The sequence below is a fragment of the Hylobates moloch genome, unplaced genomic scaffold (genome assembly GCF_009828535.3).
Source record: "Hylobates moloch isolate HMO894 unplaced genomic scaffold, HMol_V3 SCAFFOLD_15, whole genome shotgun sequence".
Classification (NCBI taxonomy): Eukaryota; Metazoa; Chordata; class Mammalia; order Primates; family Hylobatidae; genus Hylobates; species Hylobates moloch.
The window spans coordinates 50,170,879-50,197,894 of NW_026652290.1; the positions used below are offsets into that span (position 1 = coordinate 50,170,879).

The 27,016-nt window shown below is 53.4% G+C and overlaps 2 protein-coding genes across 7 annotated transcripts in view; one reads left to right on the forward strand and one right to left on the reverse strand.

Annotated features, from left to right (window-relative positions):
* Window positions 1-3,379, forward strand: part of RAI1 (retinoic acid induced 1) — a 162,450-nt gene extending 159,071 nt beyond the window's left edge. The window contains exon 3 of the mRNA XM_058428748.1: window positions 3,265-3,379. Coding sequence (XP_058284731.1) covers window positions 3,265-3,311 — 47 coding nt within the window. The 3' untranslated portion in view covers window positions 3,312-3,379. The remainder of the gene's footprint in view (window positions 1-3,264) is intronic.
* A 1,604-nt stretch (window positions 3,380-4,983) lies between these two features.
* TOM1L2 (target of myb1 like 2 membrane trafficking protein) overlaps window positions 4,984-27,016 on the reverse strand; it is a 129,198-nt gene continuing 107,165 nt past the window's right edge. For 2 of the 6 annotated variants that reach the window (XM_032177429.2, XM_032177434.2), the window contains 6 exons: window positions 24,087-24,204; window positions 22,845-22,920; window positions 19,240-19,326; window positions 12,382-12,441; window positions 10,321-10,357; window positions 4,984-9,248 (listed from right to left, as the gene is read on the reverse strand). In XM_032177429.2, coding sequence (XP_032033320.1) covers window positions 9,100-9,248; window positions 10,321-10,357; window positions 12,382-12,441; window positions 19,240-19,326; window positions 22,845-22,920; window positions 24,087-24,204 — 527 coding nt within the window. In that variant the 3' untranslated portion in view covers window positions 4,984-9,099. The remainder of the gene's footprint in view (window positions 9,249-10,320; window positions 10,358-12,381; window positions 12,442-19,239; window positions 19,327-22,844; window positions 22,921-24,086; window positions 24,205-27,016) is intronic. The other 4 variants (XM_032177437.2, XM_032177432.2, XM_032177436.2 and 1 more) reach the window with 3 other exon arrangements.

A 27,016-nucleotide genomic window follows, 5' to 3' on the forward strand; every position in this document is an offset into this window, starting at 1 on the left:
TTCCCTGAAAATTTAAACAGCCCTTCCCAGGGAGGGGGTGGGATAGGAAGTGCTGGGTGAAGCCTAAATACCATTTTCTTCAGAGCTAGGCAGGTGATCTGGGTTTTCACCTGCTTGCTGCGTGACCTGGATCCACTTACCTCACTTTTGAGTCTCAGCTACTGGATCTATAAAATGGGAATAACCCTTTCTGCAGTCCCTCTGCAGAGGCAGAGAGGGTGTTTTGGAGTCATCATCACAACAGATCTGCCTCACTGTTTTTTGTTTTGTTTTGTTTTGTTTTTTGTTTTGAGACAAAGTCTCGCTCTGTCACCCAGGCTGGAGTGCAGCAGCATGATCTCAGCTCACTGCAACCTCCACCTCCCAGGTTCAAGCAATTCTGTCTCAGCCTCCTGAGTAGCTGGGATTACAGGCGCACGCCGCCATGCCAGGCTAATTTTTGTATTTTTAGTAGAGACGGGGTTTTACCATTTTGGTCAGGCTGGTCTTGAACTCCTGACCTCAGGTGATCCACCTACCGCGGCCCCCCAAAGTGCTGAGATTGCAAGTGTGAGTCACTGCACCTGGCTATCACTGTTTTTGTTGTTGTTGTTTTTGTTGTTGTTTTGTTTTTAAGACAGAGTCTCGCTCTGTTGTCCAGGCTGGAGTGCAGTGGCACAATCTCGGCTCACTGCAACCTCAGCCTCCCGGGTTCAAGCAATTCTCTTCCCTCAGCCTCCCGAGTAGATGGGATTACAGTCACGCACTACCACGCCTGGCTAATTTTTGTATTTTTAGTAGAGATGGGGTTTTGTCATGTTGGCCAGACTGGTTTCGAACTCCTAGCCTCCAGTAATCTACCCACCTCGGCTTCCCAAAGTGCTCGGATTACAGACGTGAGCTACTGCACCCAATCCACCTCACCGTTTTTAAATGGGTTACCACATATGTAAATAGAATAGCTCAATAAATATTCACTCCATCAACTGCAGGAGTTAGGGGGAAGGGAAAGAAGGTAAGACAAGGTCAACAGGAGACCTGCACCCCAGAAAATCCAACCCCCATGGGGCACAGTCCAACGTGGGTGTGGGAGGAATTTACATCTTTGCCACCAAAGAAACAAATCTTTGCCCCACAGCCTGGGATTGCCAGGGCAACCCTCAACGTGAGGGTAGGGGAAAACAGGAGAGGGGATCCGTTTTTCAGGGAGAACATGCTTGTCTTGGCAGTTTCTCCCCTCAAAGATCCTGAGACCTCCAAACAAAACCCTCGGGCCCCGGTTGGCTGGGAAGCGTCGAGCACGCCCAAGGAACGTGGACACAAGCCCCTCTGTACTGGTGTGCCTATCAGGGGTCAGGGATCCAGCCTGGTCCACGGTGACCCCGGCGGGCAGGTTCGGCACAGTTTACTTGCTGAGCGCTTACAGTGTTCAATGCTGTTTAAACCCATTCACTCCTCTCGACAGCCTCAGGAGGTTGAGGCTGTTAGCATCCCATTTTATAGGTGAGTAAACTGAGGCACGTGGAGCGGGGCGGTGAAGCGACTTGCTCAGGATCTCACAGCACTGCTGCCCGTGATTTTGTCTGGGATGGAGGCAGCCGCAGAGCCGGGTCGGCTCCGCACGCGCGCGGGCCAGGGCAGCGGCTGGAGACCCAGGGGAGCCGGGGCGCAGAGCCAGACCAGCCCCGCCCCCGCGGGCCCGGCGCAGCCAATGGGCGCCCGGCCCGGAGTGGGGTGACGCGGCGTCAGCGCGTAACTCCCGGGAGCCCAGCCCTGGGTCACATGCGCCGCGCCCACTCTACCCGGGAGATAGGGAGGGGCGGTGGGGGCAGGCTGGGCTCAGCCCCCAGGCCAGACACCTGGCCAGGACTGCCGCCAGGTGCGCGTCCCGGGCACCAGAAGGGCTAACACGGGACAGCCCCACTCGGGACTGCGTGGCGCGCCCAGAGCGGAGGATTCCTCCCAGGTTACCCAGCCCGGCCCCTGCCCGACCTCGGCGTTGCCAACTGGGAGATAGGAATTCGCATCTCCCCGCTTCCTCTCCAAGCCTCTTAGAGACTGAGAGGCAGCTTCTGTGGGTTTCGAGCCTTTTCGGGCAGGCGTCCAGCACGGGCAGGGCCTCTTCCAGGTCGCTTGTCCTGTCCAGCCATGCCCTCGGTGCCCGGAGCTCAGCAGTGGATGGCAGGGCAGGCACTGGGCAGGAAAACTGGGTTGTCCACTCTAGCCATTGCCTAGGCTACTGAAACCCCTCCCCACTCCCAGAGCCCCCCTGCCACCCTGCCTGGCCCTGCATATCCTTCTCTGCTGTGGGAGCCAAGCTGGGACCTGCCCAGGTTATGGCGGAGGGGCCAGGCTGTGGGAAGAGACTGCTCAGAGCCTGAGTCTCCCCTCCCCCACTTCTCCATCTGTATATAATGGGGTCAGATGACTGTTGACATGGGTGATTCTGGTCCTAGATGACGCTCGTGGTCTCATTCCAGCTTGGGCTCTGTGGTGAGCTGGGCAAGTTCTTTCCAGCCCTCTCTGAACCTCCATGGCCAGCTTTGCCCCTGGAGGCTCACACCCATGTGGGCACCTGCAGGCTTATCATGAGTCATTGAACACACCCTCCACAAAAGAGCTACTTGAACCCCAAAGATTGCTGCACAGTGAGGGGTGTAGCTCACAAAGGCTGAGGAAGACTGATACCTGTTCCCTGGTGGGTAACTGGCTGTTTGAGGAGAGGCCAATTGCATATTGAATAGGGTGAGTCTAGCTGGCAGCAGGGAGAGTGAGGAAATCAATGTAATAAGGCCCCTGTGGGCATTGGGTTTACCACCCACTACACCAGTTTACGGATCAGGAGAGTAAAGAACAGAGTGAGGCAGTGACTTACCCAACACCTACAGTTAAGCCTGCAACCCCAGGGAGGAATGGGGTGGACAGGAAATGGCACCAGACAGAGTCCACTCAATTTCCGGAAGCATCCTACTTATTCCCTAGTGCTGAGAGTAGAGATTTTGCGTCCTGGAATGTTAAGGGCCTGGGCTTGGAGGCCCTGGACAGATTCCTCTGGGGTCTGCCCCAAAAGCTCTGACAGGGGCTCCTGTAAAATAAACTGATGGAATTTCTGGGTGGGTCATGCAGACCTGTCCAAGGTCTCAGGTTCTGCCCTCCCGCTGCCCCCAGGACCCAAAGGAGATCTTTTTCTTGGAAAAACCACAGGCTTCCACAGTGCATCCCTCAAGTGTGCAGCTTGAGTGCCCTGGGGCTCAGCTATGTGCTCAGAGCCTCCTCTCCTTGCAGGCCCTGGAAGAGAGCTACAACACTTACTGGCTGCAGAGTGTCCTTGACTCTGGGAATGGAACCAGGCTGCACATTCCCCAACAGCAGAACTGGAGCAGCCCTGTCCTTCCCCTCTGGCACCAGCCTGGCACACAGCAGGCTCTCAGGAACACTGCTGAAAGCACAAGTGGCCTAGGTGTCCTGGTGAGTCCACAGTAGTGTCTCAGGACCAATCTACTCTCCACAGGGTAGAGACAGAGCTCAGGCCTCTTTCAGTGCCCACATTGCCTGGTACAGTGCTGGGGGCACATAATGAGCCAGGGTCTATGCTATCTGTTCAAAGGGACCTGGGTTTTCAGCCCCCCACCCCCACTTCAGAAACCCACTCCCCTTCTCCCCTGGGTGTGGGAACCTCTATCTCACTCCAACTGGTCAGAAACAGGGCTCTGCAGAGCTCCCTGGAGCCCAGGGAGGCAACTGTCCAGAGGGAGCTGGGTGCTGCCCCTTCTGGCTATGACTGGTGATGGTGGTGGTCCCAACATGGCCCCTGCCGTGACCTGACTCCTATCAGTGGGCAGGAGAGCCCCTCCTGCGCCACGCTCCCAGAAGGGCTGCTGTTCAGGGTGGGTGGGGCAGCTTTATCCGCTGGCCATGGAAGTGGTGTCTTTCCCGCCCACTTCATGGACCTGTCTGGGAGGTCTGGCTCTGGGTTGGGTGCTGGTTCTGCCACTACTCCCTGTGCAGCCTGGGGCAAGCCTACAGCTCTTTCTAGTCCTCTATGTCTTCACTGGCACAGCAAGAGATTGGGAAGATCTCCAGGTTCATCAGGGGTTTGGTGAGTCCACCCCGACTTGAGGTCCATCCTTAAGCCCCAGAGAAGGGATTAAAGGGACCTTGGCCTCCCAAGCCATTTGGAGAAGGCACAGTTCCCACAGGCTCCCACAATGCACCCCTCATTACCCCCTATGCCTCTGGGCCTGAGGGGCCTTCTTCCAGGAGGACAGCTGCCTTACAACAAAGGGCTGCAGGTGCCCACCTCCAGGACAAGCAGAGAGGGGGAAAGAAGCCTTTTTAGAAAGGGAGAGCAGGCTGTGGGGATGGGAGGAGACAGGTTTCTTTTTGGGGGAATAAAAATGTTCTAAATTTGGTTGCAGTGATGATTACCCAACTCTATGAATATTCTAAAGACTACTTAATTGTACACTTTAAATGGGTAAATTGTATGCTATGTGAATTATATCTCAGTAAAACTGTTAACAAAGAAAGTGTGAAGTCTACCTGGCTTGGAGCAGCAGTTCTCAAATTCAGGGCCCAGCACAGGCTCTGCAGATAATGCCCAGCCAAGCTGTGGGAGTCCAGCCGAGGGTAGGGGCTGGGACTTAGAGGGGGTCAGAGGGTGGCTTAGGCCTGCTTGCTCAAGGCCTGGGTGCCCTGGGCAAGGGTAAGTGGCCTCCTCTTGCCCATCTGGGACCTGGAGTGAGACCTAGGAACAACCACAGCACTTGGTCCTAGAGCTCTCAGGCAGGTTGTAGCAGGCTCACAGCCACTCCCACCAATGTCACAACCTGGGCCACGCACAGGGATTTTCCTGGCCAGGTAAGGGGCTGCTCAGGCAGCCTGGCCACTGGGGAAGGGTGGACTGAGGGTCCCCATGGCCGCCCCTGCTTAAACAAAGCAGGTGGTCAAAACTGGCAAGCCCTTCGGACAGTCGTAGCCAATTCAACAGACCACACAGGCACAATTTGTTCAATTATTTATTTATCGTGGAGTATTTTACATGCAAGAACCCAACTAGAGAGAGGGTATCTGGAAGGAGGGCCAGTGGGGTAGATGGATGCTCTGAGCCTTGGGTGCACTGACCCACCCTCCAGAACCAGCTCTGCCCACAGAAACACATGACAGTGACAAAAACGCTAAACTTCTAGGACGAGTGGACAGCAAATGCAACATTCAACACATTCCTCTTTTCAGTAGCCCCCAACAATCCTGAGAATCCTCACAATTAAGTGCAAACTTTAGGAAATAAATATCCGTCCCCCTCTCCGGGAGAGCCTGAAGGTATAGACAGGCAGAAGCAGTTCTGACTCAGGGGCTGATGGCTGTTCCCTACGGCTGGTGGCTGCAGGGGAAGCCTGACTTGGACCCCACAGATATGAAGGGCTGGTGACGGGCACTGGGGGAGGCGAGCACTTCAGGGGCTGACAGGCAACGTCTCTGGGGTGGAAACACTTCTCTCTGGGTAGGGAAGACTGGCTGTAACCCAAAGGGGTGAGACATCCCCACAGCCGACAGTGCAGAGGCTCCGGGGGACCACCCCAGCAGTGCCAGAGGCTGAGGCCGGGCTGCAAGCAAGCGCTCCTCCACATTGCTCTTCCAGAGCTGCCCCAGGGGCTGGCCTGGCCCCAGGTGGGCCCATGGCCTACCCCAAGCCATCCAGAAGGCTGGGACCGACTGAGTTAGAGATGTGTGTCTGCGGGGGCCCAGGGTGGGGTGTGGCAGTGGGAAGGAGGGGGGCAAGAGCGTGAGCATCGGCAGCAGCTGCCCTGAGAGCATCTGTTGCCCCTGGGCCATGTGGAGCCCTTGCCCCAACTCTCCAGGCTGGGTCCTCTCCTCCCCAGGGGCTGGAGTGACAGCACAGGCCCCAAGACCACCAGGTGGCATGGCGGGGTGGTGGGGGAAGGCTAGTGAACCAAGGCACCATCACTCACGTGGAGGCGCTAACAGAAAGACAGGACAGACAGATGGTCACCTTTCCCTCTAGCCCAGGCCAGCAACAACCCCTTGAGGCTCCAGAGCTCCTTGTCCCATGCACGCTGGTAAGCGAGCCAGTCATTCTCTCAGCCTGGCCACAGGTGGCCTGCTCAGTGCCTGGAGACTGCCCAGGCAGGGCTACTCTGAGGCAGGCAGGCCAAAGGCCCATGGTGCCGGGGGCCCAACTGTACATAGCGCCATTCTCTGCTGCCCACTGGCCAAAAAGGTAGGCAGGAGGAAATGGTTAGTTTTCACATCTCAGCACACAATGAACGCAGAAAGGGTTAAACACATTCCCAAGAAAATATTTTGACAAAATAAATATTTTAACCTATAATCAGGTATAATTAGTGCTTATAAGGAATCCCAGCAATAATTTAGTGTAATTAAGTATATACTGTATCTGTGATTTCTAACACTCACGGAGAGGCTGGTGGGCCTTGAGAGTCCAGGTTTCCTGACAGGGCTGCACCCCCTTCCTGGACCAGGCAGCCTAAGGACTGTGCTCCCCAGATGGTGGGGTCTGGGAGCAGAGACCTCAGGACAGGACATCTCGCCAGGGCTAAGCGGAACCCACTCTGGGGCACTGGGGCTGTACTTGCTTCCTGTGCAGGCCTCAAGCAAGAGCCCCCTCTGCCTACAGGTGGGGCAGGCTACCTCTGGATAGGAGGTGCAAGTAGGCCACCCGAGGGGTGGCTCCAGGCCAGGAAGGCAGGTGACACTTGTCAGCGTGGCCAATGGCCTCCTACCAGCCCATACAGGACCACCACTCCCTGCTGCCCCTGGGGCAGCCAGGCCTCTCCAATGATGCCTGGCAACCAGCTGGCACTGGAGCTGGAGCTGGGGTGGGGCAGTTCTGGGCATGGGTATGAAAAACCACTTTGCTGGGGGCTCCCCAGGAGGGCACCTATCTCAGCTTCACATACTACGGAATCCCTGCTCCTTTCAGAGCCTCCAGGCTCCTGACCTTTCGGGACTCCCAGTTCCATGAGGCAGGGAGGCTGGCTCTTCCCTCTGAGGACACTGGGTCTGGGCTGCCGTGCTGAGGCTGCGGAGCACTGACTGCCCGAGGTCCGGCCGCCCACCACCTGCAGGCCCAGCTCTGGCAGGGCCTCAGAGACAATCCAAAGGCAGCCAAAGGGCTGGGGCCTCTGGGTGCACCTGGGCCATCCCAGCCATCTTTTCTGCAGCTCAAGTGAAGCCAGCTGACTTCAGAAGTCTTTACATTCAAGCTGGCCTCAGGGGTGTCTGTCTTTGAGAAACATTGAGGAGAGAGGCAGGGGCTCATCAAGCGTCAGGGAGCAGAGGGGCCAGGCAGGTGTGGCATGTGCTGCCAGAGAGGACAGGGCTAGAATCAGGCTGGCCAGGCTCCATGGAGGAGCTTCCTGGGTGAACCTGAGGAACTGGAGTGTGACAACCCAGCTAGTCTCGCCCTCAGCCAGACTGAGGTTTCCTCTCTGGAGGAAGCTGGAGGGCTGCTAGCCTGGCACAGGGTCCTGGGTTGGGCAGCACTTGCTCTTCACTGGAATAGTTCCTGTTGGTGCTCAGCATGACCCCCAGCTGAAGTCGCCATCCTGAATGCTCCCCAAAGACCGTGTCACTGGTCTCTTCTCCCGTCAAGCCCAGCCCCCCTTCCCTGCTCGGCTGGTGGTCTGGGCCGTCCTGCCAGGTGGGAAGGGCTAACTATACCATGGGTCAGGAACCTGTGCTGACCTAGGCAGTGCATGCTGGAGGGGACAGGAGCAGACTGACCCAGCGAGCTGGGCCCAAGACACACAGGGATGCACACAGCTGCAGTGTTCTCCTTCTGAGCAACAGCAGCCTGGTGAGAGGTGTGGGGCGGGTGTCTGGCTGCACCAGGGCCTGGGATGACCCATGAGTCCCTTGCCCATGGCCAGGAGACACACCAGTGAGGACACGGGATGGGAATACAAGTTACCAGCCCCTAGCTGCTCTGTCTGCCTTCAGGATCAGCTTGGGGAGAGAGTATAAATTGGTGGCCAGAGGACCTCTGAGGTGGGAGGAGGCCAGACCGTCAGGAGAGTCTGTGCAAGGAGGCCAAGGCCTATGCCAGGGAGCACAGCAGGGGCCTTAGTGCTTCCCAGGCCTCTCAGTCACTGGGAACCTCCAAGGATGCCGCAAAGCTGTTTGCTGCTGGCTCTTGAGGCAGATGTGCGAGGCTACAATAGGCCAGGCCACAGCACTGAGTGTGGCCCATGTGCACATCTGCGACACTTCCCCAGGCAAGCCAGAGCAATGCCTCCAGTGCAAGCCCCTCCACAAGCCAGGACCAGGTGTGTGGGTGTGAGCCTGCAGTGTGTGCGTGGCAGTTTGGTTTATTGGTAGTGTCGTCTCAGCAGCGTACCACATGGCCACCATCTGTGGGCTGCCTGCTGCCCTCCCAATTGTCCTTGGCCCTCTCCCTGCCCTGGGAGCCTGCAGGGCCCCTTGGTGCCAGGCTCGGCTGCTGAGCCAGCTTGGGTGTAAAGCCTGGGCTGGCAGCTGAATGATGGAGAGAGGGTCAAGAAGGTGAGAGACCCCCCGTGGACACCCAGCAGAGCCTTCTCAAATGCTGATAAGCCAAACGTCACAAGGTGACAAGTCCAAGGAGTGAGACCAGGCCCATGGGTGCAGCACACCCTGCTCTTCCAGAGGTGCCTCAAAGCCCCCTCAGGGTGAGAGGGGCCCAGGAGGGCAGAATGCCTGAGAAGGTCGCTGAGCCAGGCAGAGGTGAGCACAGGGCGGGGCCGGGCCTGCTCCTTCTCTGTGGGCGGGTGGAGGAAAGACAGTCCGGGTGGTCTGCTCAGGAAGCACTGCCCGGGGCTGGGCCACTCTGCCTGGTCTTCCTGGGAGGAAACATCGGCAGAGGGGCCCGTGGTGGGAGGGGAGAGAGTCTCTGGCTGCAGCTGTCCCACCACTCAGAGAAAAGAAGTGGCTGAAGCTGGTCCTGACTAGTGGGAGGCCTGGGAGCAGATACGGTGGCATTTCCATGGAGACACAGGTGTGCAGGCCGTGTGGAGCTGGGGATGTAGGAGTGGCCAGTGCCTGGTGTCCATGGGGTGCGAGCGGGGACCCGCCATCTGGGGAGGCAAACCACAGAGCCGCTCACAGGGCAAAGAGGGCATCCTCTGACCGCTCTGGCTTCTTCCGGCCAGAAGGGTTTGAGGCTGGGGCAGGAGCCTCCATGGGGGGCGAGGGGAGGTCGGGAACCATTTCAGCAGCTTTGGCTCTTTCTTCAAGGAATTTATCAAACTCTGCAATACAAACCAAGGCAAGGGTCAGGGTTGGTGAGGGCTGGCCACCAGATGAAGCGCACCCTTCCACTCCCCAGCCTGTTTCCTCCTCTAGGGCAGGCATGAAGCCCACCTAGGAGCAGGTGGGTAGGGAAGGGTTCGTGAGCTGCAGTGTAGGGGAGGCTCCCGGCTGTGCCCAGCCCTCCGGCCCTGGAGGGAAAGGCTCTGGAAGACACAGCCCAGAGCGCTCACCCCATCGCTGACCATTTTCCAGATCAGCACTGGGGTTTGTCCATTTTCCAGTTTGTCATTTCCAGTTTTGTCCATTTTCCAGATCAGCACTGGGGGTGGGGCAGGGTAAGCTGGAGGGGCCAGCTTCTGATTAAACAGGCAGGAACCATCCCACCTACCCCACCCTTGCCCACCAATGGGGGACTGAGGAGATGCTGAGGAATGCAGTGGGGAGGGGGGAGTGCCCCATTTCTATGGGCACCCAGAGCTAGGGAGCAGGGTCCTCTGAAGTTTCCCTCCCTGTGGAGCAGTCTGGCCACAGGGTCTGGCAGACTTGGGGAGAGGAGGACAGGAGCACGGAGAGGCAGGTGGAGTGGGGCAAGATGAGCTTGGGGAGGCAGGATGTGAAGGGCAGGGGATGTGGGGGTAGCCATGTGGGAGAACTAAGACCCCGCTTGCTCCCATCCAGCCCATCAGCTGAGGCCCAGGAGAGGCTCCTCCCTTCTGGCTCAGTGGCCCAAGGGTGCTGCTACACACCTCCACAAACTGCGTGTCTGAGCTGGGCTGAGCACCTGTGGGTCAGGACCAGGTGGCAATCTGCACCCGCTATTCACCAGCTCTGCAACTTTGTGGAAGTGACATGTTCTTTCTGACCTCTGTTTCCCAATAAGTGAGATAAATCACACTTCCCAAATCAGCATAAGACCTGGGTAGGACGAAGCCACCCGTGAAGCTCACGGCTCAGCGCCTGGCACCAGTAGGTGCTCTGGCAGCAGGAGCTCCAAGGTGATGAGGGCTGGCTCCTGTGCAGCCTGTGCAGAGGCAACAAAAGGGGGCTATAAGGCCACTGGCCAGGCCATACCTTCACTTGTGACACCCTCCTCCAGATCATCGCCCTTCTGTGGGAGGAGCAGAGAGAATGAAATTAGGGCACTGGTCCAAGCACTGCCCACCCAGCCACCTGTCTGCCCATGGCCACCCTAGGGCAGCACTGCCCAGGGTAGCCCAAACAAAACTTCCTAATTTTCCCTGTTTCCAGATTTCTGTAATAGTAAAATACTGCTTTTCTTATTGGAGAAACAGAAGCTTTGTTTTTAAAAAACGAAAGCAAAAAAATTCAACATGTTTTAGGTTTTGATCCTCCAGAAGGGCTGGAAAGAAAACTCCAAAAACGGTGCAGGCTGGTTCTCCAGACTGGGCTGCGGAGGGCGGGGCCTCGCCTTTGGCACTCTTGACGCTCTAGGGAGAGGCACAGAGCAGTAGCCACAGGGAGCTGAGCCTGAGCACACATAGGGTCATGTGTGCCCAACACAACACCCACTCATTGCCAGCCACAGGGTTTCTGGGAAGACGCTGTTGACACCAATAGCTGGAAACCACACGAGGCCTTGATGGATCAGGGCCACAAAGCCCACAGCACAGGGCCTGTCACTCAGTAGGTACTTTGGCGGTGGAGGCTGTGCCTCCAGAAGCCATGTCCTGTAGCCTCCTGGCAGCTGCACTGGCCTCCTCCCGTGGCCCAGATTATATTACCTGCTGCTGGCTGCTGAAGGAGCCATGGAGGCTCTGTGCACTCAAAAATTAAAGTGCATCAGACTTGATTTTGTTTGGAGAACACAGTAGTGTCTTGAGCTCATGGGGTTCCCTGGGGACTGGGGAAGAGCAGCATGTGCAGGGCCTGATTGGGAAGGGGCAGGATGGGGAAGTGACAAAGCCCTGGGTTGGGCTAGGAGACCTGGGTTCCTTCCTGGCTCTACCACTGACCTGCTATGTAGCCTTACTGGACACATCCCTTCCCTGTCTGGACCCTGGGGTCCCCCTTAGAAGTTAAGGACCTTGGTCCTTCCTGCCTTGCTTCTGTGAGAGAAGCAATTTCTTTTTGAGGCATCCCCTTGGGAAAGATGTCCCGGGGTGTGTTCTTCCTCCCTGACACCCAGGCAGCTGCCTTCTTTGGCAAGGCATGTGTTTGGAAAGCCTGACCTTCTGGGGAGGAGGCCCAGAGCAGCCAGAGGCCCCAACTTGAGGCCTGCTGTCCTAGTGTGGGAGGTGGCCAGATCACCAGCCCACAGATAGCCAGGCTGACCCTGTGGTTAAAGAACTCAACAGGCTCTTCTGCCTGGGGACAAGGCCCCCTGCAGAGGAGGCAGCTAGGAGGGAGATGAGGTGTCTCCAGCTCTGGGGGAGAATCCAACTACCCCATGACTCTGGGCAAGCCACTTCCCAGAGTGCACTTCTTCATCCACCACCCTGACCCCCTACTGGGCTGCTGAGAGTGAAAGTGCTTTGTAAAGAACAGAGGGAGAGGCCAGCAGTTATCACATGCAGCCACTGCAGCTCTCCTTTTTTGGGACCTGTTGCCATTTTCAGATGCATAGTATCCTCATCTTCTAGCCCTATCTCTGAGGATGGAGACAATGGGTCTTTGGGGCAGGGGTTCTTTTAAATAAAAAATCAGGAAGGGAGGAGGGGGATGACAGCAAATTAAAAACAAAAGCACTGTGTGTATACTTCACAATTAAAAAAAAGAAATGAAAACAAAAAACAAAACAAAACATGCTCCCCCTACACTCCTTCCCCCAAAAAACCAAAGCACGCACACACATCTGAAATGGAAAAGATACTGGGGGGACGGCAAGTGTGTGTTTTGGAGCCGGCTATGGCTAGGACTGTGTGGGTGAAGGAAGCTGTGCCCAGGGCCTTGCCCCCAGCACAGCTGGCCTCCACAGGCCTGGAGGCCACTGCAGCACCCACAGCTATGGGCTGATGTCGGGGAGGAGGGGCAGCTATGGAGCTTGCCCAGACCTCCCTTCTCCACTGACCCAGACAGGGGTGGAGCCCCTGCTGATGCTCCCCCAAGGCCTGTCCTCAGAAGAGCCTCTGCCACTCCACACCCCACAGATGAAATAGAAAAGTCGAGTCTCACCAGGTCGGTCCTGAGCCACACCTCAATGTCGTCCATGACAGAGGGCTGCGCAACGGGGATCTATGGAGGTGGCAAGCAGCGGGCCAGGCAGCCCCCACACAGCCAGCAAGGGGAGACAGAACACCAGAACAAAGGAAATCATCAACAGCAACCCCAAATAAAACCAAAATGTACACAGAGCAAAAAAACACAATTGGCACGGCACACAGGGGCAACACAGGGCAGCCACGTGTGAGATGGCAGGTGAGGAAAGCAATGAGGTGCAAATGATAAGAAGCAAGCTCCCCGGCAGGGCCGGCAGTAAGGAAGGTGGCTGTACGTGTTCTTGAAATGGAGAACTTTTTGACTATGAGTGTCCACTCTCACATTGTGGGGCCTTTCAGCCCGGGGCTGCAAAACACCTTCTAACTTCAGGAAGGTGCTGCCATGCAGGCTGATTCTGAACTCAGCCACTATGACAGTCCACTGTCAAGCCCAACCCAGGGAAGGCCAAGTGACAGCCTACCCAGAGCAGAGTACAGGTGCTCAGAGGGCAGGGCAGCATCAGCCCTGGGGGATGCAGGGGGTCTGTTTGCTCCGCTGAAGAGATTTTGAAATGCGTCCTGGTGTATTTCTGAGTGGAGAGGGGAACTGGAGGAGGTGCGTGCTCCGCTGGGCTGGGTGTGGCCTGGTAGACAGAGGCAGGCACATTTTACCATCAACAGAAACACAGCAAAAACGAGGGCTCTGATGACAAAGGGGACTATGGGGCTTTAGTCTTCTTTGTGTCTCTTTAGGGGAAATTCATGAAGCAGCCCTGAAAGCAACAGCTCCCTTTAGTCTCATCCTTTCTTCCCTGTGTTCAATGGCTGGCTGTGCTTCAGGAGTCAAAGAAACCAAGTTCAGCTGAGCACTGGGGCGCAGCAGCCAGAGCCAGGGAGGTGACAGCTTCCAGGCATACTAAGGTGTACCACGGGGGTGCCTGAACAGTCACCTTACTTGGGCCCCTGTGCCAAGCACCTCAGGGACAGAGACTCTGAAAAATGCACGTGGCTAAAAAGGTTTAAGTTGCTGTCAAATATGACATGATAAGAAGTAAACTCCCTAGAAGCCATGTTAATGGAATGTTGGCTCCCAGCCTAGAGAAATGAGGTGATGGCCCTTAATCACCTCCTCACCTACCCTGGCTCTGGGAGGTTCCCTTCCGGGGCTCACTTGCAAGACCCCTATTTCTATTACAAAAATGCCAGCACTGTGTCTATAGCTGGCTTCACCCAATGCCATGATCTAGGGTAAGACTAAAGTAAAAATAAGCAGTAATAAAAGGAATACATACTCCAGTGTCTATCAAATGTAAAAAATAACACGACCTTCACAAAGAAAAAGAACAAGGAACACATATCACCAGCAGTGATGTGACAACTCCAGTCCTGGAGGTTGACACCTGCTGCTGATGGTGGGGGAGGGTGGTTTGGGGTCCCAGGTGGAGTCCAGCACTCTGAACAGGTGTCTACGATGCCACCAGAGCTCTTCACTCCCTCAGTGAGCTCAGCTGGCCCCTTGCTCTGAGGAATGTGCTCTGTGTCCTAACTTCGGACCCAATGTGGGAAGCCCACAAGAGCACTTTCAGAAAGGCCCAAGCCAGTCACTGATCAGATTAGGAAGAGTCTGTGTTGCCCATTATTTCTTTGACTTACTGGGGACTTAAGAATGTTGAATTGAGCAGGGCATGGTGGCTCACGCCTGTAATCCCAGCACTTTGGGAGGCCAAGGTGGGCGGATCACCTAAGGTCAGGAGTTCGAGACCAGCCTGACCAACATGGAGAAACCCAGTCTCTACTAAAAATACAAAATTAGCTGAGTGTGGTGGTATGCGCCTGTAATCCCAGCTACTGAGGGGGCTGAGGCAGGAGAATCACTTGAACCTGGGAGGCAGAGGTTGCAGTGAGCCAAGATCACGCCATTGCACTCCACCCTGGGCAACAAGAGTGAAACTCTGTCTAAAAAAAAAAAAAAAGAATGTTGAATTGAAAAGGTATCAGGGAGTCTTATCACCCAGACATGAAGCCTAGGGACAACAGGCATGTGGGTCCTCACTGGGGGGATGGAGGCACAAATGACTGACAGATGTGTTAACAATGCCTAAGGCTGACACTTCCTTGCCCATCAAAAGGCAGTAGGGCACACTGCTACTCTGTGCTTGCTGGCAGGCTTTCTGCCTTGACACATTCCTGGAACAGGACACGCCAGTTATCATGCTCTCAATGACTGTAAGTCAGAATGCGTGGCCTCTGGGAGGACGCATGCCTTGCTGAGTCCCCAGAACTGAAGCTTAGAAAGTCAGCAGCATCTCCAGAGAGAAAACAGTCCCACACTAGCGGTTAGAGTGCGCACCAGCCCTTTCTTTACACCTGACCAGCTTTTGTCCACTTAGCAGAAACAGATTAGATGTCCTGAGCTTTCCAATGTGTTGCAAAAGCTACAACAAAGACATTAAGGGGTCAGGGGCCTTAAACCTTCAGATTTTTCTTGTAATTGTTTTGTTGCTGTTAAAGAACAAATCCCTTGAGGCCTGGGGTCATACTTTAATTTTCTTCTTTGGGGATTAACCTTGAGAGCCAACATGCTCAGAAAATAAACAATGACACTTAAGAAATTCCGCACCCCCTCAAAAATAACTTCCCAAAAGCTGGATCATGGGAACCCTTTTCTTCCGTGTCCTAGATTTTTCCAAATAAGTGGTATGTTTATGGAATGGCATCCTCCAGACCAAGCCCTAGAGGGCACACTGAGGAGGACAGTGCACTGGGTGGGGTCCATCTGGGCCCTCGCACTCACTGGTGGCAGGACCTGGGGTGAGTTGCTCCTCTCTGGACCCCACTTTCTTCACCGGAGAGCTCTCGAGTTTCCTCTATCCTAAGAAGCCTCAGAGATTTGGGTGGAGAGGCAAGAGCAGGGGACAGAGGCCTGAGCAATGCTTGGCCTCAATTTCCTCATGTGAAATAAGGCAATTGCTAGGTTGTATTTGGCTTTCAATTCTTATGACTCAGAACCCTTAACTTTCAGGTTGGTGCTTCTGTTTTCTAATTCAGAAACCCAGGGATGTCAGAAATTATGGGAATTGACTCATTACAATATGGAAGCCACTTGGCCTCAGGGCGTGAACCATGGTGGAGCAGGGTGATGGTTAACAGTTAAGCTTATATAACATAAGCTTAAATTGACTTTCTTGTGGCCGAACACAAAACCTTAGCTATCTAAACCTCTCGTCCTGGTAAATAAATGCCTTGAGTATTATAACAGGGCAAAGTTCCTTCTAATAATGTAGGTGCTATCAGACTCAGACTAAACATGTACACTATTTGGAAAATATGAACTAAAGAAACTGTGGGAGGCCGAGGACGCGCTCCTTGTTAGGCCGATGGGAGGGAAGTGGGGCCCTGGCTGGAGGAGGGGGCACTGCGCTGAGTCTTAGGGGACTCTGTTTCTTCCCTGCCGCTTTGAGCAAGTCACCAGGCCCCTAGGAGGCCTCGGTGTCCTCATCTGTCAGACTAGGGGCTGGCCCAGCAGATTCCTAAGAAGGCTGTTGGCTCTGATGTGTCACAGTTTTTTATTTATTTATTTATTTATTTATTTATTTATTTATTTATTTATTTTGAGACAGAGTCTTGCTCTGTTGCCAGGCTGGAGTGCAGTGGTGCGATCTCAGCTCACTGCAACCTCTGCTTCCCAGGTTCAAATAATCCTTGTGCCTCAGCCTCCTGAGTAGCTGGGATTACAGGCGTGAGCCACCACACGTGGCTAATTTTTTCTGTATTTTTAGTAGAGACAGGGTTTTGCCATGTTGGCCAGGCTGATCTCAAACTCCTGGCCTCAAATGACCTGCCCAGCTCGGCCTCCCAAAGTGCTGGGATTACAGGTGTGAGCCACTGCACCCAGCCTGACATGCCATAGTTTCAGCATTTTCTTGGACAATGATCCAAGCTGAAGGCTGGTCTGAGGGATCTGAAGAAGAGTATGAGTTGGAAGAGAGGGACAGAAAGGAAGAAGACATGTGAAGAGAGAAAAGGAAGGAAGCTAGCAGAGGAATGCCCTCCAATAGAGACTGCTGCCCGAAGCTCAGCCCCTCTGAAGATAGGTAGGCCAGGCTGGCTTGGCTGAGGCAGTGGCTAGACCAGCCCTGCCCACTTTCAAAGTCCACAGACATCTTGGATGTCAGAAGCCACAGGTTTTGATCTGAGTGGCAGGTGAGCCATCCTGCTGTCAGCTGATTCTCACTTGAAACTGCAGGCAGGGGCAGCTCTGCCTCAGGGATCAGGAGAGAGGGTTGCCTGCCCAAGAGGGAGAGGTGTGTCTGTCTGGTACTCCAGGGGTTAGGATTATCCTTCCAGAGTAAGAGGAGCCTTGGGGGCCTCCAGGTCTGAGGAGGGAGTCCCACCTCCAAACCCAAGCCTGGGTTTTGGCAGCAGCATTCTTTACTAACCTACCTCTGTTCTTGTTTTGACTTAGATTCTCTCACATGAGGATATTTTCCTGGCTGCACCCTGCAAAAGGGAGACACCCCTAGCTGATCACCAGCCAGGAGAGGCAAAAAGACCTCACACTAGAGAGGCCAGGGAGAGAGAGCACAAGCCTAGCAGTCTCCCTGAGAGCCGCCCGGCCCTAGCCCATTGACAGGTCTCATTTCTCTTCAACCAGTAATAAGCCTGGTGGTGTCAGTTAACTTCTGTGTTGGCTCTCCACACACCCGAGTCCCAGGAGCATAAGGGTTCCAACAGATGCTCCTCTGCAGCTTGCCACAGCCCCATGCCCACAAGGAAACCCACCTGTCCAGTTTTCAATGCAACAAGAACAATTTCTGTAGCTCATGTGTGCTATTTCCAGAGAAGCTGTGAATCCCTTCCTACGACACTTCAAGCACCACCCCACTGGGACAAAGTCTAAAAGCCTTTGATCTCACTCAATAGTACAAAAAGTTTCCAAGTAAAGAATTTGTACTCAGGAGGCTTGAAAAGACTCAAGGTTTCTACACTATGGGAAATAAGGCAAAGCAATTAATATTTGTTGTAAAGAAAAAAAAAACTGCAGTCAGTCAGGGAAGACACCAGGTTAGCTGTTAGTTAGGTTTGTTTCTGGGAAGTTAGAGACTGGAGCTCTATGTGGGACCTGGCAGTGGCGAGGCAGTCTGTGTGGGCAGAGACAGGCACCACCACCAGCTGCCAAGGCCACCCTCAGGGGAGTTTGTGTGGGCAGTATCCTTTTTTGCAGGATTAATAGGCACAAGGGCACATGGGCTGGATCTTCCCAATGAATGGACATGGTCTCCAGAAGCCCTGCTGCAAAGGCCCCCGACATGTGGGCCAGAGGCCAGCCCGTCCCTGAAGAAGCAAACGAGAGGCCTGGGCCAGCGCATCTCTCTAAGAATGGGCTTGGGATCTAGTGGAGGAACTGCCTTCTCACCCAGAGCAGGAGTGTGCTGCTGCTATGACAGGTGGTGGGAGACCTGCCCAGGCTGACAGCAGAGCTGTGCAGAGGGCACCAGCCCAAGCTGGGTGGCAGGCAGATGCCCCTTGCTCCCACGGCTCTGGGTGATCCTGCACGACCCAAGTTCCTGCTCACTGGTCACGCTTTGCTCAAGCAGGTGGACCCTGTGCTGCTTGCAGTCTAGGACCTGCTGGCCTTTCCTCTGGCCACAGCCTAGCATAGCACACTAGGGGCAGTTATGTATTCCTCTCATCCCACCCCACCTGGAGGGAGAGGCGCATGTTTGCACTGCTTTCATCATCTTTCCTTCTCTGCATTCTCTCCAGCTCAGGCTCCACCACATGTACCAGAGCTTTGGGCTCTGCTAGAGGTGAAATGGTCATCCCAAGGCATACAGCCTGAGATGAGCTGACCCTCTCTCCATGCACCAGGCTCAGGCCACATGAACAGACAAGGCAGGAGGACCCTTGTAGGTCTGTGGGCCAGGAAAGCTCTGCTACATGAGAACTAACTGTGTTTACAACATTGAACTCCCCTGTGCTTTGTTTTCTTTTTATTCTGTTTCTACTGTGTTTGTGTATTTTTTTTTTTTTTTTCTTTGAGAGGGAGTCTCACTCTGTCACCAGGCTGGAGTGCAGTGGTGCAATCTCAGCTCACTACAATCTCTGCCTCTCAGGTTCAGGCGATTCTCCTGCTTCAGCCTCCCAAGTAGCTGGGATTACAGGCACATGCTAGCATACCCAGCTAATTTTTGTATTTTTAGTAGAGACAGGGTTTCACCATGTTGGCCAGAAGGGTCTCGATCTCCTGACCTCGTGATCTGCCTGCCTCAGCCTCCCAAAGTGCTGGGATTACAGGCGTGAGCCACCACACCCGGCCTGTGTATTCTTCAAGAGGTTTCAAATCATTTTGAGGGACTTACTGGATACAAGTCACTATATTATAAAAATCTGTCAAGCCTAGGACTGCCGAATTCAGAGGCACTGGGCTAGAGGGGGCTTCCCTGACTGGTCAGATGCTTTGAGTCTGTTCCCTTAGAATTGTTCCCTCCCAAGCAAAAGCCACAGTAACTTGTGCTCATCCTGGAAAAGTGAATACTGCCCGGAGCTCCGGAGACAGTAAAAGGAAGGAAAGGACCCTCTCCTCATCCCTGTTAATGTCCCAGACACTTAAGGCCCAGGGACAGGAAGGTATTTTTGGGACTGGGAATCTGTGGCTTACAGAGATTATGCAAAAATAGGAAGGGAAATTTGGCACCCCTGCCAGAAAGAGAGAGTGTGGCCTTGTACTGTCTGATTCACAAAGGCTCGGCAGGTCACGAGAGGAAGACATGAGCTGTTACACAGGTAGGGGCTGGGGTGGGCAGCAGGCTTGGCTCGGCTGGTGACTCCTCACCATTCCTTGGGTTATGAGCCAGCTGTCTATGGGCTCCAGGTCAGACTCCCCACCTCTACCTCTCTTCTGGGCCGAGGACAGAAAAGTCTCAGAAAGAAAAGTCACAGCAAGACCCATGAGAAAGAAGTCAATAGCACATATTGTGGAAAAAGAAAAGTCACTCTTCAGACGTGATCCTTTGCCACATAAGGAAATGTGATGCCCTGCTCCCAACCTCCACCCCTGGCATGTCCCCCTTACCTGCCTGGAAAAAAGAAGAAAAGTTTAGTGATCAAGAATCCCAACAGGATAACACATACTCATGCCAACTACTCCCGTGCCCTTGGAAAATCTCTAGGAGATCACAGAAGGTTGACCAGAGCCGCTTCTCTCAATTACGGCTATCAGGGTTGGCAGGTGGTCAACTTTTCAAAGAACCAGCTTTTACAAAAGCAATTCTGCTTTTTTCTTTTTCTTGCATTTTTTCTTTTTTTTTCTTCTCTTTTCTAGTGGCGTGTGTATTCTTTTTCTAAACTCTTGAATACTAAATTTAGGTGTATTATTGCCTTTTAAAATATTTATTTATTTGAGATGAGGTCTCACTACGTTGCCTGGACTGGTCTCAAAAACTCCTGGGTGCAAGCGATCCTTCCGCCTCAGCCTCCTGAGTAGCTGGAATGACTTTTTCTTTTTCTCTTTTTGAGATGGAGTCTTGCTCTGTCACCCAGCCTTGCGATCTCAGTTCACGGCAACCTCTGCCTCCCGGATTCAAGCAATTCTCTGTCTCAGCCTCCCAAGTGGCTGGGATTACAGGTACCCACCACCACATCTGGCTAATTTTTGTTTTTGTTTTTGTTTTTTTTGAGACGGAGTCTAGCTCTGTCGCCAGGCTGGAATGCAGTGGCACGATCTCGGCTCACTGCAACCTCCACCTCCCGGGTTCAAGCAATTCGCCTGCCTCAGCCTCCCAAGTAGCTGGGATTACAGGCATGCGCTGCCACGCCCAGCTAATTTTTGTATTTTTAGTAGAGATGGGGTTTCACCATGTTGGCCAGGATGGTCTCAATCTCCTGACCTCGTGATCCACCCACCTCGGCCTCCCAAAGTGCTGGGATTACAGGCATGAGCCACTGTGCCCGGCCCTGGGATGACCTTTTCTTGACTGACTTGGTTGGATTTGATTTGTAGAGGTGTGGCTACACAATTTTCTCCCATTCATTTATTTTATTTTATTTATTTTTGAGAGGGAGTTTCACTCTTCTTGCCCAGGCCGGAGTGCAATGGCATGATCTCGGCTCACTGCAACCTCCGCCTCTGGGTTCAAGCGATTCTCTTGCCCCAGCCTCCTGAGTAGCTGGGATTACAGGCATTTGCCACCATGCCCAGCTAATTTTGTATTTTTAGTAGAGATGGGGTCTCTCCATGTTGGTCAGGCTGGTCTCGAACTTCCGACCTCAGGTGATCCGCCCGCTTCGGCCTCCCAAAGTGTTGAGATTACAGGCGTGACCCACCGTGCCCAGCCTTCCCCTTTTTTATTGTGTTCTTAATTTCTCCCTTGGCCTCATTTTCATTTCCAGGTCAGCATGGCTTGGGATGGGAGAAGGTAACCTGAAATGCTGCAGGTGGGCAAGAATATATGTAGACACACACAGACACACACAGCCCACGTGCTCTGCTGCCCTGTATTGCTAAGGCTGTGGCCATGGCATTGCCCCATGGAGCAGCAAACATGAAAAGCAATCTGATGGCCGGGCATGGTGGCTCACACCTGTAGTAATCCCAGCACTTTGGGAGGCCAAGACAGGTGGAGTGCCTGAGGTCAGGAGTTCGAGACCGACCTGGCCAATATAGTGAAAATCTGTCTCTAGTAAAAACACAAAAATTAGCCTGCTGGGGTAGTGGGCGCCTGTAATACCAGCTACTGAGGAGGCTGAGGCAGGAGAATCGCTTGAACCTGGGAGATGAAAGCTGCAGTGAGCCAAGATCACACCACTGCACCCCAACCTGGGCGCCAGAGCGAGACTCCATCTCAAAAAAAGCAATCTGCCTACCGCTGGGTGGAAAACCTGCTGGAGTCATCAGGACCTTTGAAAATAGGGAGCTAGTCCAAGCCACACATGCTAAGGGTGAAGGGCGGGAAGTCACTCACATCTCCTGGGCTCAGACCCAGGCCTAGGCACTGATAATGGCAGGGGTGCAGCAGGACACACCCTGGCATGGACAAGGCAAGTCCTGGAGCCAGAGTGAGGGACAAATGAGGTCAGCCTCGTAGGGGCACAACAGGGCTGCTCCCAGTGCAGGCCAGGGTTGGCCAGGAGGAGGGGATGTCCTCACCAGGCAGTATCCTGGTAGGCTCCTAGCTGGGCTCTCTAATGCCCACGCTGGGGCAGGTGGGAGGACATTCTAAGTAATGAGAGAATCAGAGCCATGAGAACTGCATTGATTTTGGGTGTCCCAGTCTCAGGGGTTCAGGTGGCACTGCCGACTCCTGTGGAAAGGCAGGGCACTGAGGACCCAAGGCAGCCAGCTGGCTCTTCTGCGCCCTCTGGTGACCAGTGCAGAGGGATGCATGCCCTCAGATCCACCAGGCGAAGGCCAGCATGGATGAGGGAGTGAGTCCCTTCCCCCAAGAAGGAGCATCCTGTGGAAACCAGCACTGCTGCCTGCCTGGGCCCACTGGACAGGGGCTTAAGAAGGCTAAAAATTGGGACCCAGGAAGCAAACAGCCCTTTGCAAACCTTCCTGTCCAGTGGACAGATGATAACTGCCCTCTCTAGCCCAGCTGGGGGACCCAGACAGGAGTTCCAGCTGTTGTCGGCAGCTATTTCAAGGACCCTCCTACTCCCTGCCCCTGCAAACAGACATGCATCCATACACATTTCTTAGTTAGGCAAAAAGAAAAATCTCATGAGAAGCATTAAGACACACATCCTTTCCCCTTCAGTAATCTGAAATTGTACAGAAAGCATGGCTATGTTTGGGGGAGCCCAAACACATACCATTCCCTCCACTTCACTGTGCCGCACCCCCTCACCACCACAGGACACCCTCCCAGCCACCACCCAACTGCGCCAGCTCTGTAAACAAACCCTGGCTCTCAAATGCCTTCTAATGGGGTTGGTACTGCTCTGCTAGGCCAGTGACAAATGGCCATCAGAGATGTGGCTCAGGTCAGCATTGTCCTTCCTGGTGCAGGCCATGGTTTTATCAGAGCACTGACCACCCTGTGGCACTGTAACAGGTGACCATAGGAGACTTGTGCCTGGAGAACTTGGGGCCACTGTGGTAGGAAGAGCAGGGGTTCTGGAGATGGACACTAATCCTAGGATTGGAACCCCAGCTTGCTGTCTGCTCTCTGGGTGTCTCAGCCTGTCTCCCACCTCCCCGGGACTGTTTCCTCTTGGGTGGATTGGGAAGCTCACGTGTGGCCTCATCTCACGGGGTGAGGTGAAGACTCAATGAGGCACTACCTGGGTTCCATGGGGTGTTCCCCATGGGTCTCTCCCCCAGGGTGTCCCTGCCCCCTGTGCAAGCCAGTTTCTGCTGAATTACCCAGCGAGCTTTGCCAAACCACCTGACTTTCCCTCCAGAAGACTCCAGGCAGAAAAACAGGGTTAAAGACCTACCCCTTCTGAGCTCTGTTTTCGATTGTCTAGGGCAGAAGCAAGTCCTCCGACAGCCTGAGGATCCTCATAGGTTACCCTGGAGATGAAGAAGCAGCACAAGCAGAGTTCATTTTCCTCCAATAGTCATGGAGGGATGGGGAAGTGGCCTGTAATCACTTCTATCCTATGGTCCTTCCTCAGATGTCCTTGGAAAAACATTTCCTGAGACCTTGACATTGAGCAGAGGCTAAGGGCTCATGTTGTCTGTCTCCCTGCAGTGAACGCTAGGAGGCCTGGGTCCTAGTTCAGGCTGAGCCACTAATCTCTGCGATCTCAGATTTTATGCACCTCAACATCCCTCTCTTGAGTAACAATACTGAGCATCTCTGAAGCTCAATGTCAGGGTGTCCAAAGTGCCCTAATACTCCTCAGAGGGAAGACTAGATAAACACAAAGTAACATTAATTCTTATTTTATTAGCAGCAGCCTCAGTGGCATTGACAGGGAAGGTGGTCTCTGGGACCCAGGACTGTCACTGATTATAGGAGGTCTTCCTCCACTCTCCGAATCCTTTAGCTATATCTGTTTTACAAGCAACTTTTGCGGTGAAGGGCACATGGGATCTTGGGTTTCTGCTTACCCAACTGAGTCCCAAGCAGGACTCAGGGTGCTGAGTGCACCAAGGTGCTGGGTACCTGGGAAAAAGTGTGTCTCACCCGCCTTTAGGCTGAACAGAAAGCTCAAAACATGTACAGTGCCTCCCTGAGACGTAGGGGATTCTCTCTTTTGGAATAAGCTCCCTGAATTCCAGATGGCTCATCCTAGCCAGAGCTGCTACCAGAGGAGCCTCTGCTCTGACCACTTATTTTAGTCAGGAAAATCTTGCTGTAAAGAATGGGTTCACCCTGCATGGCTGCACCCTCCTGCTTCCGAGCTTCTCCTGTGGATGAGGGGCCAGGCAGGGTTGTGTCTGCAGCAGCAGCAGCATAGGGAGAAAAAAGAAAAGCTGTCTCTTACAAATGACAGGAGAAATCACACTCCAATCAACCCCAAGGGCAGGAGAGTGTGTGTGTGTTGGGAGGGGGGAGGAGGTGGGCAGTTGGTGTTTATTCAGTATCTGCATCTAATGCCAAGTCCTTACAGCCATGCTTTAAAGTTCCTGGCAGTCCTGGACATGGTAAATGCCTTTTTGTGCTGGCCTGTGACCAGGCATGGGCCAATCCCCCAATATCTTTAGAAGCCACTAGAAGGGGCCCCACATACGTCTTGCGCTGCTCAGCCAAGGAGTTTCCTCTCATCTGGGCAAACATGTCAAAGCCGTCGCGGGGAATACATTGCTGGAGTGAACTGAGGGTGCCACTGACGCTCTCTGTCCCCAAGTCTGTGGCAATAAAACAAATGGGTGGCAGATGAGAACAAAATGTAGGCTGTAGATCTGATGAAGGGCCCCCAAGCTAGGATGCCAGCCAGGCGGGTTTAGGTTCCATGGGGAGGGTGGGGCGGCTCTTTCCTTGGTACTCCCAGTGCACCACATGCCGGAGGAGCCAGGGTGGGCCAGATGGGGGACGGGACAGCCACTGCCCCTCAAACTGCTCAAGGAGGCGAAAGAGTCATAACAAAAAAGAGATTGCTGGGGTGATAAGTCAGGGACTGGCGCCAGTGCACCTGCGGATTTTCCATAATGCCCTTCTCGCTTGGGCTCCTCATTAACTCAATCACAATGTCCAAGGACCTGCAACATCTATTTATTCAGCGTAGAGACGGGGTTTCACCGTGGTCTCGATCTCTTGACCTCGTGATCCGCCCGCCTCGGCCTCCCAAAGTGCTGGGATAACAAGCGTGAGCCACCGCGCCCGGCCAAATATTTCTTAGGTACCCACCATGTTCAGAGCTAGATCTTGAGTAGACCAAATTGAATTTGATATGGTCCTCAGCTTCAAGAAGTTCAGAGTGGGCAAGAGATAAGCCACAGCAGTGCTTGGCTTGAGACATCAGGAAAGACTCAACCAACACAAGAGTGGGTCTGTAAGGATAAGGGGGAGGATGCTGTGGGGAGAAGGGGAAAGGCAGATACAAAGGCACAGGGTTTGGAGGCCAGGGTGTGTGAAGTGAACAATGCTCACAGGAAAAGATTTGTGGAGGAAGTGGCTGGTAATACCTCAAATGCCAGGTAAAGGAGTGGGTGGGAAGACACTAGACTTTTTTTTTTGTTTTTCTTTTTTTCAAAGAGGCAGAGTCTTACTCTCTTGGCATGATCATGGCTCACCGTAGCCTTGACCTCCCGGGCTCAAGCGATCCTCCCACCTTGGCCTCCCAAGTAGCTAGGACTACAGGTATGTGCCACCATGCCCAGCTGTTTTAAAATTATTTCGTAGAGACAAGGTCTCGTTATGTTGCCCAGGCTGGTCTCAAACACCTGGCCTCAAGTGATCTTCCCACCTCCACCTCCCAAAGTGATGGGATTGCAAGTGTGAGCCACCACCCCTGGTGGACACTACACTTTTTTTTTTTTTTTTTTTTTGAGACAGGGTCTCACTCTGGATGCCCAGGCTGGAGTGCAGTGGCACGATCTCAGCTCACTGCAGCCTCGACCTCCTGGGCTCAGGAGATTCTCCTACCGCAGCATCCTGTGTACCTGGGACTAAAGGTGTGTGCCACCACTCCCAGCTAATTTTTTGTATTTTTAATAGAGATGAGGTTTTGCTATGTTGCCCAGGCTGGTCTCGAACTTCTGGACTCAAGCAATCCACCTGCCTTGGCTTCCCAGAGTGCTGGGATTACAGGCGTGAGCCACTATGCCTGGCCTACTATATAGCTTTTTTAAGAAGAGAGGTAGCAGAATCCAATTTTATTTTTTTTTTTTTTTTTTTTTTTTGAGACAGAGTCTCACTCTGTCACCCAGGCTGGACTGCAGTGGAGCGATCTCGGCTCACTGCAAGCTCCGCCTCCCAGGTTTATGCTATTCTCCTGCCTCAGTCTACTGAGTAGCTGGGACTACAGGCGCCCGCCACCACGCCCAGCTAATTTTTTGTATTTTTAGTAGAGACGGGGTTTCACCATGTTAGCCAGGATGGTCTCGATCTCCTGACCTCGTGATCCACCCACCTCAGCCTCTCAAAGTGCTGGGATTACAGGCGTGAGCCACCGCACCCGGCTTTTTTTTTTTTGAGACGGCATCTTGCTCTGTTGCCCAGGCTGGAATGCAGTGGCACAATCTCGGCTCACTGCAACCTCTGCCTCCCAGGTTCAAGCGATCCTCCTGCCTCAACCCGCCTAGTAGCTGGGATTACAGGCCCAGCTGATTTTTGTATTTTTAGTAGAGGTGGGGTTTTGCCATGTTGGTTAGGCTGGTCTCAAACTCCTGACTTCAGGTGATCCACCTGCCTCAGCCTCCTGAAGTCGGGATTACAGGCGTGACAATTTGAATTTTAAGTATTAAATCTGGCAGTCATATATGTTGGACTGACTGAAGGCAGAGACATCTGTTCCGATACAGAAATAGTGGCTACAAATATACGAAATATTGAGAAGCTAGAATTACAGCAACTGATATCCACTAGAAGTTTAACTCAAGTCAAATGAAAGGAAAGTAGACAGAGAAATATTTTTTAAAAAGGAAAACAGAAAAGCAAGACAGAGGAAAGAATTTTGAGGGCCATGCTTATTATTTCAATGTTATAATTTCATTTGTTATAAATTGGTATCATCCAGTATAACCAATGTGCTAGAGTCATATACACACTTTGAATGTACAAACTAAATGAACTGTGGAAAGTGGTGAGTTTCTTTTAAGTCCAGACAATGGACTGCTTTAGGCTGATGGTAAAGTTCAAGGAGGGCAAACATTTCAGTGCTGCTACCTCCCATTTCCAAACCCTCTGTAGATACTGACAATCAATCAATCACAGACTTTTCTAAGCCCTGATGTGGCTTCAGCATCCTCCTCAAACCTGTGTTCCAAGAAGCCAAAGAGCTGAAACCTATCTGCCCTCCTTGACCTAGTTAATATTGATTTTTTATTTATTTATTTATTTTTTGAGATGGAGTCATCCCCCAGGCTGGAGTGCAATGGCGCGATCTCGGCTCACTGCAACCTCTGCTTTCCGGGTTCAAGCAATTCTCCTGCTTCAGCCTCCTGAGTAGCTGGGACTACAGGTGCCCACCACCAAGTCTGGCTAATTTTTTTGTATTTT